This window comes from Lutra lutra, chromosome 3 (genome assembly GCF_902655055.1).
Source record: "Lutra lutra chromosome 3, mLutLut1.2, whole genome shotgun sequence".
Classification (NCBI taxonomy): domain Eukaryota; kingdom Metazoa; phylum Chordata; class Mammalia; order Carnivora; family Mustelidae; genus Lutra; species Lutra lutra.
Window position 1 is genome coordinate 140,586,232 of NC_062280.1, and position 17,597 is coordinate 140,603,828.

At 37.1% G+C, this 17,597-nt stretch overlaps 2 protein-coding genes across 9 annotated transcripts in view; one reads left to right on the plus strand and one right to left on the minus strand.

Moving 5' to 3' along the window:
* The window catches only part of SETDB2 (SET domain bifurcated histone lysine methyltransferase 2), a 91,877-nt gene extending 76,394 nt beyond the window's left edge, over positions 1-15,483 (minus strand). For 3 of the 8 annotated variants that reach the window (XM_047723386.1, XM_047723382.1, XM_047723384.1), the window contains exons 1-4: positions 14,825-15,483; positions 13,237-13,332; positions 9,435-9,808; positions 1,257-1,382 (exon numbers count right to left, since the gene is read on the minus strand). In XM_047723386.1, the coding sequence (XP_047579342.1) occupies positions 1,257-1,382; positions 9,435-9,450 (142 nt within the window). In that variant the 5' untranslated portion in view covers positions 9,451-9,808; positions 13,237-13,332; positions 14,825-15,483. Of the gene's footprint in view, positions 1-1,256; positions 1,383-2,645; positions 2,736-7,166; positions 7,376-9,434; positions 9,809-13,236; positions 13,333-14,824 lie in introns of those variants that run through there. The other 5 variants (XM_047723380.1, XM_047723379.1, XM_047723381.1 and 2 more) reach the window with 5 other exon arrangements.
* Positions 15,484-15,599: 116 nt separating this feature from the next.
* CAB39L (calcium binding protein 39 like) overlaps positions 15,600-17,597 on the plus strand; it is a 115,648-nt gene continuing 113,650 nt past the window's right edge. The window contains 1 exon segment of the mRNA XM_047723387.1: positions 15,600-15,669. The gene's annotated coding sequence lies outside the window, so the exon portion shown is untranslated.

The following is a 17,597-nucleotide window of genomic DNA, read 5'->3' on the forward strand; positions in this document are numbered from 1 at the left end:
AGAGCGCCTGGGTATTTAAGTTAAGTATCCAACTCAGTTTCAGTTCAGGTCATGATCTCAGGGCTGTAAGATCAAGCCCTGTGTTGGGCTCTGCCTTGGGCATGGAGCCTGGTTAAGATTCTCTTACTTCCTCTCCTTCTACCCCTCCCTGCCCCTCTCTCTCCCTCTCAAAATAAAACACACACACACACACATACACACACCTCAAAAAAAACACTATTTATTCCAGGTCATTCAGCAAGGAGGTGGTAAACCTGGATTCAAAACTAGATATACAAACGAATGAGAAGGAACATTAAAATGAAAATCAATATTATTTTTTGGACAAGCAAACAAAAGATTAATGTCATATGAACATCCAAGAAAACGTATTAAGAATGGTCCAAAAAGGGCTCCTGGGTGGCTCAGTGGGTTAAGCCTCTGCCTTCAGCTTAGGTCATGATCTCGGGGTCCTGGGATCAAATCCCGCATCGGGTTCTCTGCTCAGTGGGGAGCCTGCTTCCTTCTTTCTCTCTCTCTGACTGCCTCTCTGCCTACTTGTGATCTCTCTCCGTCAAATGAATGGAATCTTTAAAAAAAAAAAAAGAATGGTCCAAAAGAAAATCTGCTTGAAAATCTTATGTCCTGGAGGAAAGAGGGAGGCTTCTACATAAAAATCTTATGTTCTACAACCAACCAGGATTGAAAACAAAGAAATAGAAAAAGTTAAAACTTGGCTGACAGAACTGACTGCCGATGTAGAATACAAATTGTTTCAGAAGACTAGTAGGTCAAGTTCTCTTTAAAGCAGGCAGAATAATTATATGTACTTTCATATTTTAAAAGACATTATGTGTCTCTGAGTAATAGGGTGATGGATAATTTTTGTTCTATTTTTCTATATGTACTAAATGTTGTACAATGAGCAGATACTACTTTTGCAATACCCATCACCCTTCGAAGAGGGTTACAAAGAGAAAGAAAAGATAAAATGGGGGGCGAATAAAGTAGCCTGAGAGAAAAAGAGATAAATTCAGTAGCTATTATTCAAAGTGATCATCTTCAACCACTTTTATAAAGTATCTATGGTATATGGTAAAAGCAAGTTTTTTTGGAATCAGAGCACAAACATGAAGGAAACAGGATGCATGGTAGGCTCTTAGAAAACAAAAGAAACTATTTGACTTTAAAAATGAATACTGGAAATAGAACTGTACTCCACTGCCAGTGGTTAATATTCAGCATTAAATGTACTGAAAGTTTTTTGTGCTTCATACCTTTATTTGTGGCAGACCCATCTTTGATCTTTTGTTTCAGTGATTGCAGCACATTTTGCACTTGTTCAAATATGAAATCCACTTTTCCATCATCTTCCAGTTCCATCCAGAAAGTTTTTGCATCACCTAAAATAAAAATAAGTGCATAGCTTAAGAGCTCAATAGAAACAGACTGTAAGCTCCCTAAGGCACATGTTACAAAGAATCCACCTGGTTTCTAAATAACATCAAGATTTAATTGGTCTATAATTTACCTTGAGAAAAAGATTTTGGTCATTGTTTCTTTATAAAGAATTAGAAACAAAGAATATGACCTAAGTATTTCACTTATTTCTGCTAACATAAAAATACCTTGAAAACTTTAGTGATGCTATTTCAGTGTCCCAGTCAAACAGAAGGAATGGCTTCATTTTAGAGTGGTGGTAGATACATGTATAGACACATAAGCATTTAAAAGTTTCAGGGAAAAAACCTCCACTGAATATGGAAGTGGATGGTTTTAGAATGAAACATCTCAACAACTGCTAAAATAACTAAATGTCCAACATTATTTTTTTTAAATGTCTTTAATATTTTTAAAATAATTATATGAAGCAAATAATGTTTAAACTTTTTATATATAGCTATATAGATGAGCCAATATTTCAGATGTCCAGCAAGTGAACACCTTAATCAAAAATTCCTAAAGATAGGTGCCCAGCAACTCCTGATCTTGGGGTCATGAGTTTGAGTCACATACTGGGGGTGGAGTTTACTTAAAAAAAACTTCCTAGAGGAAATAATTCTTTCAAAGCTGAAAACAGAAATACAAGAAAGACAATTACACTGACAAAAGCAAATTGCATACATGAACCATGTTTAAAAGTAATAAAAATACCCAAAATGTTAAAATTTATGTATGTTAAAATGTTAAAATATATAAAATGTTCAAAATTAATTAATAGAGCCTTAAACAAAAGAGGGACACAATAATTATTGTACTTTAGAAAGATCATTTGAGAAGCCATTAGGAGGATTAACAAGAAGAAAGCCGGGGCACCTGGGTGGCTCAGTGGGTTGAAGCCTCTGCCTTCAATTCAGGTCATGATCCCAGAGTCCTGGGATCGAGCCCCACATCGGGCTCTCTGCTCAGCGGGGAGCCTGCTTCCCTCTCTCTCTCTCTCTCTCTGCCTGCCTCTCTGCCTACTTGTGATCTCTGTCAAATAAATAAATAAAATCTTTAAAAAAAATAAAACAAAAAAACAAGAAGAAAGCCTATGAAGTTTACAAAAAATAGATTTTCCTTAATAAAAATTAAACCCAGAACCTCTAAGTTTGGCAGTGGGGTAAGAACCTTCATAAAAGGCTCAGGTCTCATAGTCCCAAATCTCCCTGGCAAAGTCATCTTACCCAAAGGGACTCTCTGGCTAATTAGGGATGCTGCCACCACTGCAGCCTCAGAAGGGGTGTTGCTTCCCTGTTGACACTCTGGCCCGATGCCTACAACATAAGACAAAGCCTACTTTTAACTCCCTGTAGCACAGCTAAGACAAGGTTTCAAGATTTGAAATAAATGCAATGTGAGAGGACAAAACTGATGAGGAATGATGCTTTAGAGGTGGAGGGACCATGACATGGTGAGCCCTTAGGCCATGCTAAGCAACTCCATTTTTATATGAAAGATTATGGGAACCACTCAAAAAATGTAAGCATTCTTATGATGTGATTAGCTTCTTAGAAAAGTCACTCAGGTGGCAATGGGAAGAGGGAGGAGTCAAGAAAGATTTCTAAGGGTGCCTGGGTGGCTCAGTAGTTAAGCATCTGCCTTCAGCTCAGGTCCTGATCCCAGGGTCCTGGAATCAAATTCTGCATTGGGCTCCCTGCTCAGTAGGAGCCTTCTTCTCCCTCTGCCTGCCACTCTCTCTGCCTGTGCTCTCTCTCTGTCAAATAAACAAATAAAATCTTTAAAAAAAAGAATGATTTCTAATTTTCTGACTTTGGTGACCATATGCATAGTAATGGTATTCACTGAGATAAGAAATAAAGATAGGGAACAAGTGAGAAAATTTAAGTAGGGCAAGTACATTGGGTACACAGGCTCCAAAGTAAGATCCAGTCCAATTACATGAATTTTGGAGTCGATGGCATACAAATGCTTTCTGAAGTCACATAGCAGATGTGAGCAGGGAGAACGTGTTCAAGGAGAAGAGGGTCTTCTGTATATAAGGGATAAGGATAAGAAAAGAGAATCATGGAGACAGAGAAGGAGCAAACAGGTATAAGGAAAATCCAGGAGAATAGCTTATCAGGGGTCAATGGAAAAACAGAAGTGGTGATTAACAATCTGGGCTTTGGAATTCAGATGCACTTCTGTTTGAATCCCACACTGCCAGTTTAAGCTGTATGACCATATGGATGAAATGGGAATAACAGCATCTACACATGGAACTGATGTGTGGAAAAGCATGCGGCCTTTAGCAAGAAATTACTATATATAAAGAATAAATATACATACATACCTACACACACACACACACACATATATATACTATATACACATACAGTATGTTTATAGTAAATGTATATATATATATATTTTTTTTAAGATTTTATTTATTTGACAGAGAGATATCACAAGTAGGCAGAGAGGCAGGCAGAGAGGGAGGAGGAAGCAGGCTTCCTGTTGAGCAAAGAGCCTGATGCAGGGCTCGATCCCAGGACCCTGGGATCATGACCTGAGCCGAAGGCAGAGGCTTTAACCCACTGAGCCACCCAGGCGCCCCTATAGTAAATATATTTTTTTAAAGAAATTACTATATATAATTTAACAGGGACTATAGTCTTAAGCAAAATAAATCTCTGGAATTTTAGATATTAGTAACTCTGGAATTTTAGATATTATTCAGCTGAGTAGACAAGTATTATTTGAAGGCCTTTCCCAGAATCCTTAAAATCATTAAGTTTTTCACTGACAGATAACCAAAAAAAATCACTGCTTTTAGACAAAACTATTTGTGAAAGCACTTAATTAGTCATTATGTTTCTTTTTTTTTTTTTTTAAAGATTTTATTTATTTATTTGACAGACAGAGATCACAAGTAGGTAGAGAGGCAGGCAGAGAGAGAGGAAGGGAAGCAGGCTCCCCGCTGAGCAGAGAGCCCGACGCGGGACTCGATCCCAGGACCCTGAGATTGTGACCTGGGCAGAAGGCAGAGGCCTAACCCACTGAGCCACCCAGGCGCCCCTATTATGTTTCTTTTCATGGATATGAATCAATACTCCACTGTAGGCATTTATCTTTATTTGAGGTGGATATCTAAACAGGAAGGATTTTGAAAGGTACTTAAATTTTTTTTTTTTTAAGATTTTTATTTATTTATTTGACAGAGAGAGATCACAAGTAGGCAGAGAGGCAGGCAGAGAGAGGAGGAAGCAGGCTCCCTGCCGAGCAGAGAGCCGGATGCGGGACTCGATCCCAGGACCCTGAGATTGTGACCTGGGCGGAAGGCAGAGGCCTAACCCACTGAGCCACCCAGGCGCCCTTGAAAGGTACTTAGAAATAGCTTCTGACAGCATTATAACCTGGGATCATAGAAAACAAGCAGTGATGCTGAAAAACCACAATTAGGGTTTAAGTGAATTTTTATTTCTCAGTGGTTATCATTTAAAACTTGTTTGAGGGGCCCCTGGGTGGCTCAGGTGGTTAAGTGTCTGCCTTCAGCTCAGGTCATGATCCTGGTGTCCTGGGATGGAGCCCCACATCGGGCTCCTGGCTCAGCAGGAAGCCTGCCTCTCCCTCTGCCTCTCCCCCTGGTAATGCTCTCTCCCTGTATCTGTCTCAAATAAATAAATCCTTTAAAAATAAAAAATAAGAAAAAAATAAGAAAACTGTGTTTGAAATGTCAACACATGATACCAAATTATTCTGATAGGAAATACTTAAGACAACTGATTGGACAACTGAACAGAACAGAACTGAACAAAACTAAATTATTAGTTTTGGAATGGATTAATGAAAAGGACATTGGCAATATAATTTGAGAAAATAAAGCCAATCAGAAAATACTGAAACTGTCTGCTTGTACAATAAATGAATGGATTTAAGCAATTCATATTTATTTGCTCTGGGTTTTTAATATTGTTTTTATGGCATCCTTATTATTTCATACCGCTAGGTTTAATTTTCATTTAAATGGTTCTTATTCCTCATGTCTTCCCTCTTGATCATTTTTCACTTTTTGCTATGGAAATTTTAAACCACAGTACTATCAAGAAAAAAGGTAACCAATTTATCTGAAAAATGAGATTAACAGATCCAGTTAATAACTTTCTTGAACAAAGAGGCTAAATGAGTATCACAGATAGAAACAATTGAGTCGTTTTCATTTCAACTGTAGACCATCTAGATGGTTATTACAAGGTAAACAATTTCAGTTTCTTGTTTTTTGTACTGTATGTATGTTCAGGGTTATAATCTGAAACTGTAAACATTTCAGTATATTCACTAGAAAACACTGGTAAGTACAATAGTAGGTCCTTGAATTGGAAACCAAATCAGTATACTAACATTGCAACTTGCCTCTAGAAATAAAGAATACCATCTTGTAACTCTACTGTTTGTCCCAACCTGCTCCTCACTTAGCTAGATATGACTATTTATTGCAGGAGCATGATCACAAAGTGGGAAGTATAGCAGCTTTGTAAAGGAAGAAAGACAAATTATATAGTTACATTGTATGTCTACCAATCTCCCTTGATATACACTGTATTTGTAAATAGGCAATAATCAAGAATCACAGCTATAGGAGTTATTAGCCAACTATTTTGGGGGTACTTACCAAATACGCTGATAATAAGACACTCAGACACACACGTATCCCTTAAAGAGCTTCATTGCATTAGTCTAGAATATCTCTATATCTTTGAGTCGATGATCAGCAAAGTGTGGACTATGAACCCTTGGGGTCCTCACATCCCTTTAGACAATATGCTAGGTCAAACTATTTTAATAGTAATATAAGACATTATTTGCACCCTTTTTTTTTTATAATGGCATCGACTAATGATAAAAGCACTGATGTCTTAGCATGAATCAAGGGAGTGGCAAGACACTACCAGTTTAAAGTCTTCCAGTATACTACCAGCATATTCTTTGCCATCAATTTCACTAAATGTCTTTGATAAAGGATATAAATGATTACTACAGCATAATGGCGGTCTCAAGCAAAAGCACTAGTGAGATTGAGTTGTAGGTTAAACTAGCTTTTTTTTTTTTTCATGGAAGACTATTTTTACTTAAAACAACCATTAATAGAAATTATAGTTTCTTAGACTTGGGTGTTTGGCACACATTTCCTTGAAAAAAAAAAAACAACAACAGGGTCTGCCTTCGGCTCAGGTCATGATCTCAGGATCCGGGGATCAAGCCCCGCATCGGGCTCTCTGCTCAGCAGGGAGCCTGCTTCCCCCCTCTCTCTCTGCCTGCCTCTCTGCCTACTTGTGATCCCTGTCTGTCAAATAAATAAATAAAATCTTTAAAAAAACAAAAACAAAAACAAAGTGAGCCTACCCCTGGAAGTTCAATATTGACAGCATTTGTTTAATGATAAAATTCACACTACAAAGTTAAAATTGGAAATCTGTAAACCTTTTATGTGCCATAGTAAGCCTGATAGCTTCTCAATAATCAATCACTTTTTGAAGAGATTGGTAGCAATATTAACAAATGTGATTTTAATACTGTATGATGAAATGTGTCAACATCAGGAGAATCTGCATAATTCATTGAGTCAATATCTTCCAAGTGGCCAATGCATGATGTTATAAAATCATAAAAGATCTATTCAATGTGCAAGACAGACCAATGGGTTTTAATGCAACAGAACATAAAAAAAACTCAGATACACGTTCAGCTTTCATGCTACAACTGACCTTGAAGGAATAACTATTTGTTGAGTTTTGCAGCTGTATCAAAAAAAGTCCACAATTATCCAAAAGGCTATTAAAATATTTTTTTTTCCAACTTTTTGTCTGCATGAAGCTTCATTTTCTTTATACATTTCAACCAAAGCAACATTTCACGCCAGATTGAATGCAAAGGCAGATATGAGACTCCCTCTTCTATTAAACCAACTATAAAGGATTTGTAAAGATGTAAAACAATATTATTCTAATTTTTTTGTTTTAGAGAATAGTTATTGTTCACAAAAATGTAAATGTGTTAACATAGTGGGTTTATTATTTTTTGAAGCCTCTCGGTTTCAATTTCTAACACAGTAAATATAAAGAGATATTATCCACATAAACTAAAACTGTTAGGGATTTTAAATACTTCTAAGAATATAAAGTAGTTCTGAGACCAAAAGAAAGTTTGAGAACTACTGGCCTACATAAACAGTGCAGTGACCACTGATCAATAGTATGATCTGTGTAACAATTCAGATATTACAAGTATGTTAAAGGGTAGTGAAATTTTAAAATACCATTTAAGAGGTCAGGGAATCCAGGTAGGAAAGCTGACCATGACAAGAACATCTAACTGTATTACAGTTGTATATACAACCTCACTGAAGGGCTAGGTACAAACGTGCTAACCTAAATAACTGGAAAGAAGTAAGAGTCTGCAAGACTAAAGGCAAAAGGAACTGTGCACAAGCACAGTAGCTTCCTACCTGGGAATAAGTTTACATTTCTGATACAGCTACACTCCACACACACACACACACACACACACACACACACACACACACAGGAACTGACTAAATAAATGGATAACAGATGGTGGGAGCCATGTTTCTCACTGTTGGGAGAGATGTGGTAATGGATTAGAGTTGGGAACATCAGAATAAATTCATGTTTGGCTTAATATAGATACAGATGGCTACATATAGAGATATTTATAGATATGCATATATACAAACTTAGCATATACATATATTCCTTGCTCTGTCAGCTGAAAGGCCTAGAAGCAAAGACAGCCCAGTAACAACTATAGCCAGATATTGGTTTCTGACACTATCTTCCATTAAAAGGAACCAGGGCTCATTCAAGAAATGTCTGACTTTAGGACTGGGGCAGGAAATATACAAGATAAACCTGCAGCATCTTACATTACCAGAAAATAAGGAAGTGCTAAAAAAACCAAACCAAAACAAAACAAAAACTCACCTACATTGATACAGATATGTCAAAGGGACACAGACCCAACTGAAAGAGTTCCCAAAAGCCAATCCTGGGACAGTTTGAGTAACAAAACAAAACAGTACTGGATAGGGTAAAATAAATACCCATGACTCCATACTGAAATAAACAAATGGTTGACTATATACATAAATGGGAGAAAGGAGATTAATCTCCCTTGTAGAAGAATTCTGAATAATTAATGTAAATATTCCATTCTCAGAGAGGGGGAGCATAATCCCCACTCCTTGAATATGAGCTGCATATAGGGAGGAAAAAAAGGTAATTTACAGTGTAGAAACCACATAATACTATATCAGCCAGATGATCCAGCTCAGTATCAGTAAGAGAGAAATCATATACCTTTGATATAATGTGGTAAAAATGGCACTTTACCCCATGGTCTTCTTCCCCAAAACCCAAAACCCTGATTGAATCATGAAAAAAAAAAATCAATCAATAATTCCAATAGAGGAACATCCTACAAAATACTTGGGATACAACATACTACAAAATAAAACCCAAGTCTAAGAAACTGTTCCATCCAAGAGGACCCTATGGAGACATGACAAATACATATAATGTGGGATCCTGGAACAGAAAAAGACATCAAGTAAGAACTACAGAAATATGAAAAAACTATGGACTTTAGTTAATAATAATGGCTAATTGTAACAAATGTACCAGCCAAATATAAGATGTTAATCATAAGCAAAACTGGATGTATAAGATATGGGAACTTGTACTATCATCAATTTTTCTTTAAAAAGTAAATCTAAAAGTTTTCTAAAAAATAAAGTGTATTTTTAAAAATGTATATTAAAGAAATGACTTAGTTTTCCAGACACAATTAATTATACAGACTGTCAAAATTGCTGGCTACATGAAAATGTATATCCTAAATTCCTTCAAATGTAGAAAAGTCATTTGCAGTGAAAAATCTTGAAAATCATACTGCAGCTTCATTACGTAGTCTATACACTTTTAAATATAATATTTAACAATGGTTTCCAAACCTACCATTTTTTTCTCCCATCTTTTGGCGTCGTTCATAAACATAAAACTCTTCAAAATTAACTTTATCAAAGGACTGAATCACTTTGATTGAAGAATATAACTGGAATCCAACTGGAATCCAACTGTGATCTCTATGAAATTTGCAGTCCTTAGAGAAAATACATCATTATGCCACTCCAAACCCTAATGTTCTTGCATGCCTGAATTTTCAAATAGTAACTGTAGTTGAAGAAACCTTTAGAAATAACCACTAGTCCAACCTGATGACGAGTCCATGCAACTTCATCAAGTATTTACAGTCATATCAGATCACTGATAATCTATTTTTAAAAATAAAAACCAACTCCATCTTTTGGTCCATGGATGCATGAGACATTCTGTAAAGAAAATAATAAAGATTGGCACATATATGCAAATAATAAAACATATAAGAAAAAAAGACTGTTCTAACAATAGCTCTATCTTTTAAAATAGTATAAACTATTACAGAAACAAGAATATTAAATGGAAAAATACATAAAATATCAAAATTAGGAAATTACAGAGAAATTAAGAATCACCCGTATTTAAAATATTGTTAATTCACATAAACTATCCCCATTTTATAAATATTTTTAAGGTTTTCTTATTTCTTATAAATACTTGATAAAAACTTTAAAATGGGGATAGTAACACTAACTACCTCAAATGAATGAAGAAAAGGCAATAATGACCAAGAATTTCTCAAAACTGAAAAACACATAAGCCAACTAAGGATTCACTGGGTACCAAGCAAGATAAAATACAACTTTAGAATATCAAAAACAAAGAGAAAGTCTTAGAAGTTTCCAGAAAATCTAGACTATCTAAAAGACACTCTTATCAGACTGGTAATCAGACTTCTTATCAGAAATGCCAGATGTAGTAAGTTAAGGCAAAGTAAGTCAGACCCCAGAATGCCTTCCAGCCAAGCTATCTTTGAAAAGTGAAGGTAAAAAAAAGAGAATTTTATAGACATTCAAAAAGCCATTTAGGGACTCTCTGAAAGAAATAAAGTAGTACCCAAACTTCATGAAAAAAACTAACATACATGGAAGTTCTGAGGTATAAGAAGCAATAATGAGCAAATGGCTAAAACACATTAATGCTAAAGACAGATTTAAAATGGGTTTTAATACCAAATGAAACAAAATGATAGAATCATGGGAAATTATGTTCTTTTATAGAATGGGGACAGAAGGGGATTACTGCAAGATTAGAGAAAGTAAAGTAGAATCACTGTCAAGTCCTTCATATGGAGGATATCAATACTAATTAAATTTAGATTTGTTAGGAAACATAAATTTAAGAACTATGTTGAAAATGCACTGGTAATGTATTTTATTTTATTTTTTTTTTTAAAGATTTTTTATTTATTTATTTGACAGACAGAGATCACAAGCAGGCAGAGAGGCAGGCAGAGAGAGAGAGAGGAGGAAGTAGGCTTCCCGCTGAGCAGAGAGCCCGATGCGGGGCTCAATTCCAGGACCCTGAGATCATGACCTGAGCCGAAGGCAGAGGCTTAACCCACTGAGCCACTCAGGCGCCCCTGGTAATGTATTTTAAAAAAACATGTAGAACAAAGAAAATTTGGGGCCAACCTCAATTAAAAAAAGGAATGGAAAAATAGGATATAAAAGATACAAAGAGGGGCACCTGGGTGGCTCAGTGGGTTAAGTCTCTGCTTTCAACTCAGGTCATGATATCAGGGTCCTGGGATCAAGCCCCAAATCAGGCTCTCTGCTCAGCAGGGAGCTTGCTTCCCTCCCTCTCTCTTTCTGCCTGCCTCTCTGCCTACTTGTGGTCTCTCTCTCTGTCAAATAAATAAATAAAATCTTTCTAAAAATAAATAAATGAATAAATAAAAGATACAAAGAAAAGCATGGTAAATAAGATAAGAAAAAGGCCAAACTGTTAATAATCACAAAAAAGGTGAATGAGTTAATCTAACTTATTAAAGGATTCTCAAAATGGATTGCAAGCAAAACCCAGCTATATTTTAAAATAAGAGACCCACTTAAATCACACAAAATGTCAACAAAAGGTTGAAATAACAGTATGTGAAAAAAGACATACCAGCAAATATAAGAAATGTTCATATCAAATAGAATTTAATATGAAAACCAATAAAAGAGACAAAGAGAAATATTTTACAATGATAGAACAATTCACACGAATATCTAATTGAAATTTCTGACTTAATATCAAATAGGCTCAAGAAGTAGAAATCCCAATTAGAGGCAAAAGTATAAAAAAAAAAAGTTTAAACAAGATCTTAGGAAAGCTACATGCCACATATCCCCACCTCACTCCTATTATAACAGTTTTATAGATGAATTCTACAAAACTTTCAAGGAACAGACAAATTCTATCATACATGAACTGTTCCAGGTCAGGAAAAATAATGGGAGCCACTCAACATTTTTTTTTAGATTAGTATAATCATGACATATAAGAGAAGAAACTCAAGGCCAAAAGCACTTCTGTACAAAAATACTAAGTAAAATATGCTGTAGAGTAAAAGTATATTACTAAAACACAATTTATCCTGGGAATATCCCAAAAATTTAATATTGGAAAGTTTATCAGTGTAAATTCCTACATTAACATATAAATGGAAAACCATCATTTCAGATGCAGTAAATAAAACAATTCAATAAAAGTCAGCAACTATTCTGGAGGCTGGGAGATGAGAGAACCTTAACTAGGAGGAAAAGATCACCTCTTTAACCTGATAAACTCTCTACTAAAACTCATATAATAACACATCAGAAGCATTTTCATTAAAGTCAGGCACAGAGATGAGGACACTTGCCACCACTGCTCTTATTCAGTATTATACTGGAAGTCTTAAGAGAAATGCAGTAAAATAAAAGAAACATCTAAAGACTTTAAAAAAAAAAAGCAGTATCTATCTGTAGAATAAACAAACAAAAACATGATAAAGTTAAAAGCCAAGCAAAGAGCTAAGAGAAATAGAGCTTGTGAACTTTGGGTTAGGGGGATGGTGCAGCAGGCTCATCACTCGGTGCAGAGTCAGAAGTGGGGCTCGATATCATGACCCTGAGATTATGACCTGGGCTGAAATCAAGAGTCATATGCTTAACTGACTGAGCTACCCAGGCACCCTGACACTGAAAAAATTTTTAAAAATTATACAGGATATGCAATATCCAGGGTACATAAAACTTTAAATCATTAAGAAAAAGATGATCCAACAGAAAAATCGGTAATTTTCAAAAGAAATTATAGAAATTTACATAAATTATAAATTAATAAACATATGAATAGATACTGCAAACCTACTAGTAATCAGAGCATGAAAAATTTTTTTAAAATGACAAATGATTTGATCAGATGGACAAAAAGCAGCTAATATCTCGTGTTGGTGTACAGTGTAGGAAAACTGAAGTCTCAAAACTATTTTGGGGATATTTAAATTAGTGTATTTTGGAGGCAAATTCGGCAAGACCAATTAAAATTACAAATGTTCATAACTTTGTGGCACCTGGGTGGCTTAGTCAGTTAAGGAACTGACTTGATTTCAGCTCAGGTCATGATCTTAGGGTTATGAGTTCAAGTCCCTTTTCAGTCTCCCTGCTCAACAGGGTGTCCACTTGAGAGTCTCTTTCTCCCTCTCCCACTAGTGCTCTCTCTCTCTCTCTCAAGAGAAATGAGTAAATCTTAAAAAAAAAAAAAAATAGTGTTTGTAACTTAAAACCAAGCAATCCCACTTTTAGGTATATATATATCCTTGAGAAAAACACGTGCACAAGAAAATACATACCAGGATTTACCTGCAGCATCGTCTATAAGTTGAAAAACTGGGAACCACCAATGTCCATCAAAAAGAGAATGGCAAATAAAATGTGCTATATAGTACCTATCAAGATAGAATTTAAATATAAAAACCAATGAAAGAGACAAAAATAAATATGTTACATTAATAATTCAGCCATATACTGGAACACTATCCAGCAGGTATAAAAAATGAGCCATAAATACAGAATAAGCTATAACAGGTATACACTTCAAAACACTGTCAAATGAATAAAATTAAAACATGATATAGTATGATAGTATGAACATTTTTTAAAGTTACAAATGCATATATGAACCCATTGAGAATATAGAAGCATAAAAAAAGGCTTAAAGGTTTTGCACCAAACTCTTTAACAGGGGGCTGGGGAAGCAAGGGGTAATTCAGCGGTTGTGGATTGTGCTCCCTGTAAGGATCTAATTTTGTAAAAAGAATGTAATAGTGCACTTAATTTAAAATTTAAGTATATAATTTTCAAAAAAGGACTGTCCATTTTAAAGGCTTTTGAAGCAGACTGCCAAACTCCTTTCTAGAATGGTTCTACCAATTTCTATTTCTACCTACAGCACACATGCATACTAATAGCTTTTTTTTTTTAAGATTTTATTTATTTATTTGACAGAGATATCACAAGTAGGCAGACAGGCAGGCGGGGCTGCGGGATGGGGGAAGCAGGCTCTCCACGGAGGAGAGAGCTCGATGCGGGGCTCAATCCCAGGACTCTGGGATCATGACCTGAGTGGAAAGGCAGAGGCTTTAACCCACTGAGCCACACAGGCGCCCCTACTAATAGCTTTTTGAAGAAAAATCTCACCAATGTTGTTCATATCTTCTGAAATTTTAAAAATAACTGAACAGTAAAACATGTGTACTGAAGAAAATTTGCAAAATATAGTAAAGCAAAAAGAAGAGAGGCTAAATCACTCATAATCTCATCACCCAGAGACACCTGGTTTAGTATTCCGGAGTGAAACAGGGATTTTTAAATTTGGTCATATTTTCCCCCTTCTCACTTTTTCATTTTGGAGAAAAGCGGAGGGTTTGTTTTACCTCAATTTCTGGTTGCTTTGTTTTTAAGACCAGGCTTTTTATGAAACTGAACATTTCTATTTCTCACGTTCTAACTACGATGAGAGTAATGAACATTTATTAAGTATAAACCATGTGTCAGGCACACTTCTAAGTACTTCACTTACTCTTACTGAACTGCATAACGATCATGAGAAAATTAGCATGTCTATTTTTTCTAAAGAGGAAGCTAAGGCGTGTCACACTGTAAGTGGCAGTGACCAAAAATACGGAACCAGGCAGGATGATTTCAGAGTCCGTTTTTTGGTTATTCCACTCAACCTTTTCAAAGTTCCCTTTCTGCCTCATGCAGAACTCATTGCAGGTTTCCACATGTTGAAGCGCTCAGTTCATTACACACTGTTCGTTATTTTAATTACTTAATGGGGTTGTGGTTAAACAGAGTCAGGTGCCTTTCGGATCTAATCTCAATTCCGTGATCTTGGACAAATGATTCTACTTATCTAGGACTCGTGTTAAGTCTTACCTGTGAAATGGGTCAGTGGTTAAACCTTCCAGTTCTGCTTCTGGATTTTACACTGCAGTCCATTTCCTGCAGCCCCTTTTACAGCCTCAGGTTCCCAGCTGCTTAGGAATCACCTCACATTAAGGTATGCACCCGGAGACAGAAAATGAAATGGGGGTTGAGAACTCAGAACGCCCACGGTCCCTGCTACAGCCTGGGGCTGCAGGTGGCTAAAAGGAAAAGGGAGGTTGCAAGGGCTGGGGTCCACGCAGCCGAGAGCTCCGCCGCGTTCCCAGGTCCTGGGTGGAAGGAGCTGTCAGGGGGCCCCCCAAGGCCGTGCCTCCGCTCCACTAACCACTGCTTTCCCCACGCCGCCCGCCACACCTGAGGGCTGCGCCAGGCCCGTTCCGTTGGTAAGGCTGGGTTTCCCCGCGGGTCGGGCTCCTTTCCGACTCTACGCCACCGAGACCGCAAGGTCCCAGATGCCCCCAGGCCAGGAAGTACTTCACCATTTACCAGACCTCACCTCAGCAACAACTGTCCCGCCTCGCCTCAGGCAGGCGGGGAAGGAGGACCGCCCAATCTCCAACGCCCAGGCCTACCTAACGCTAATCCTAAATGGGAGGAGCTGGACACCCAGAGCTCCCACTACTTGGCCGAGAGCCCATTGGTTGGACATCCGACTGGCTCCACGCCTCAGAGACTCCGCGCGCGTATCCCCGGCAGCGCGGCGGCGCCCAATTGAGCCGCCTTCCGATTGGCTGTCAGAGCTCTCGGCTTGTCTCGCGCTCTCTGGCGGGGCCAATGGGAATACTCGCAGTCGAAAGGCCGGCATTGCAGGAGTGGTGGCGCAGCTGTTTCCTCTGGTAGGTGTTCCGCTGCCATCTTGTGTGTGGCTAGGACTGGGCTTCTCGGCGGTTGAAAGCTTACTTAGTGGCTACAGGTGTGGAGGGGTCCTGAGAGAGCAGTGGAGGAGAAGGGGGATCTGAGGGCAGACACCTGGTGCCTTCTCACTTACCTGAAAGGGAGAGGTCTTCTTGGTGTGAATCAGCCCTGGCTCGAGAGAGTGATGATGAATGGTGGTGGTGGGGATCCCAGGCTTTGGTTAGTTGGTCATTGTGGAGGGCTTGTTGGGGGCTCTGATGCCTTAACGCTGATTCCTTTGGTTCCAGAGAGTTACTCCCATAATCTTTGTGTCGGAAGATTGACCATCACCTCTCCTAAAGAGGTTGTCTGATGGACTGCATCATTCAGAAAGGAACAAGGATGGTCATTAATGGAAGGGGAGAGAGGGAGATGCCTCACCACTATCCTCAGGTTAGAAAGAGACGTCTTCATTTTGTGTCGTTTGCGAGGGAGTGACTGCTAAAGTGTTGGCTCTTCTCGGCAGTTAACCCTCTGATTAAGGTCGTCCTTTGATAATTGTGGGCATCTGGTTCTGCGTTTGGGCAGGTTTATTAATATGCAGCGAGCATTCCTGCAGTGGTTTTTTAAAAAAATCTACCAAGTGGTGGTCTCTTTAGAAACTGTAAGTGAAGGAAGACTTTTGGCAAATCTTTGTTTCCCTGGTTAGGATCTGTTGGAAGATTTAGGAATTTCTAGGTCTGCCTTGACTTGCTTGGTTGCTTCGTCAGGGGCAAGGGGAGGCGTGTGTAAGGGAAGGTATTTTCTGAGCTCTTTTTGAGATAGGAGAAAGAAAGGAATTACTTCCTTTTCCTCCATTTCGGTTTTTGTTTTGAATCGAAGTAGACTGCACACATTCTTTCATTTGAGAGGAAAAATGATCGGATATGAAAACCTAATTGATAAAAAACTAGTATTTTGTGGTTAGCTGTTTTGACACGCATTAGACGAAAACAAAAATACTTAAGTTTTCAGTTGGTTACCCAGTGGTGGCTCAGCCTAGTCAAGAGTACCATGTGTTTTGTGGCAGGAATATCAAAGAAACAGCAGTAATTGAATGATTAAAATTTAATTTTCTTTTAAAAATTTGCTTCTTAAATCATGAGTTTTATAAGGCCTAAGTTGCAAGAGTTCAAGTGTCAGTAATTTAGTTGATGGCAAGGTGCATGTGGCTATCAGAAACAAGTAGGAGATCAGTGGCTAAGAAACAAAGAGCACATAAGAGCAGCTCAGAAAATGTTCGCTGAAACTTTTGCATAGCGTTCTCATGTAATAATGCCTGGCATGTGTTCAGAAGTATAATTGTTGAATGAATAAATAAAACAATATGATAATTGGAAAGTGTGGATATACGTTTCTTTTTTGCCCAACTGAAAAAGAATTTAACCTGCTTTCTAGAAAACTTGACTTTCATTTTCTTGAACTAAATTTATTGCTTCCAGTTTATACATACAAATAATATTATGGCTAGGTTCATAATCCTTTTTATGTGAGGTCTTTTTATGAAATCATAATACAGAAAAATTTAGATAATGAAGGTGAGCCCTAAAGTAATAATGCTCTGTTTGCCATTTTTTCTTCAAAGTTTCCATAAATGAGTATCAAACTTGTCAGTGCTTTAGCTCTCTTCTGAAGAAAAAGATGTATTGTTTTTCTAGTTTATTTTTAACACTGCTTAAAGTCAAAATACTGAAACTTTAAGTTTACTATATTGCGTAAATATGTTCTGTAATTTTAAGTAATTTTTAAATAATAAGTTAGGTAAGTATGATATTTTTCTTTGAAGAATACAAATCTCTGAATTTTATAATATATAAGCCGAAGATCCTTAGAGATTTTTTTAAAATATTACTTTCGTATGAACAGTGTTAAATGACTTTAAGTAAAAATG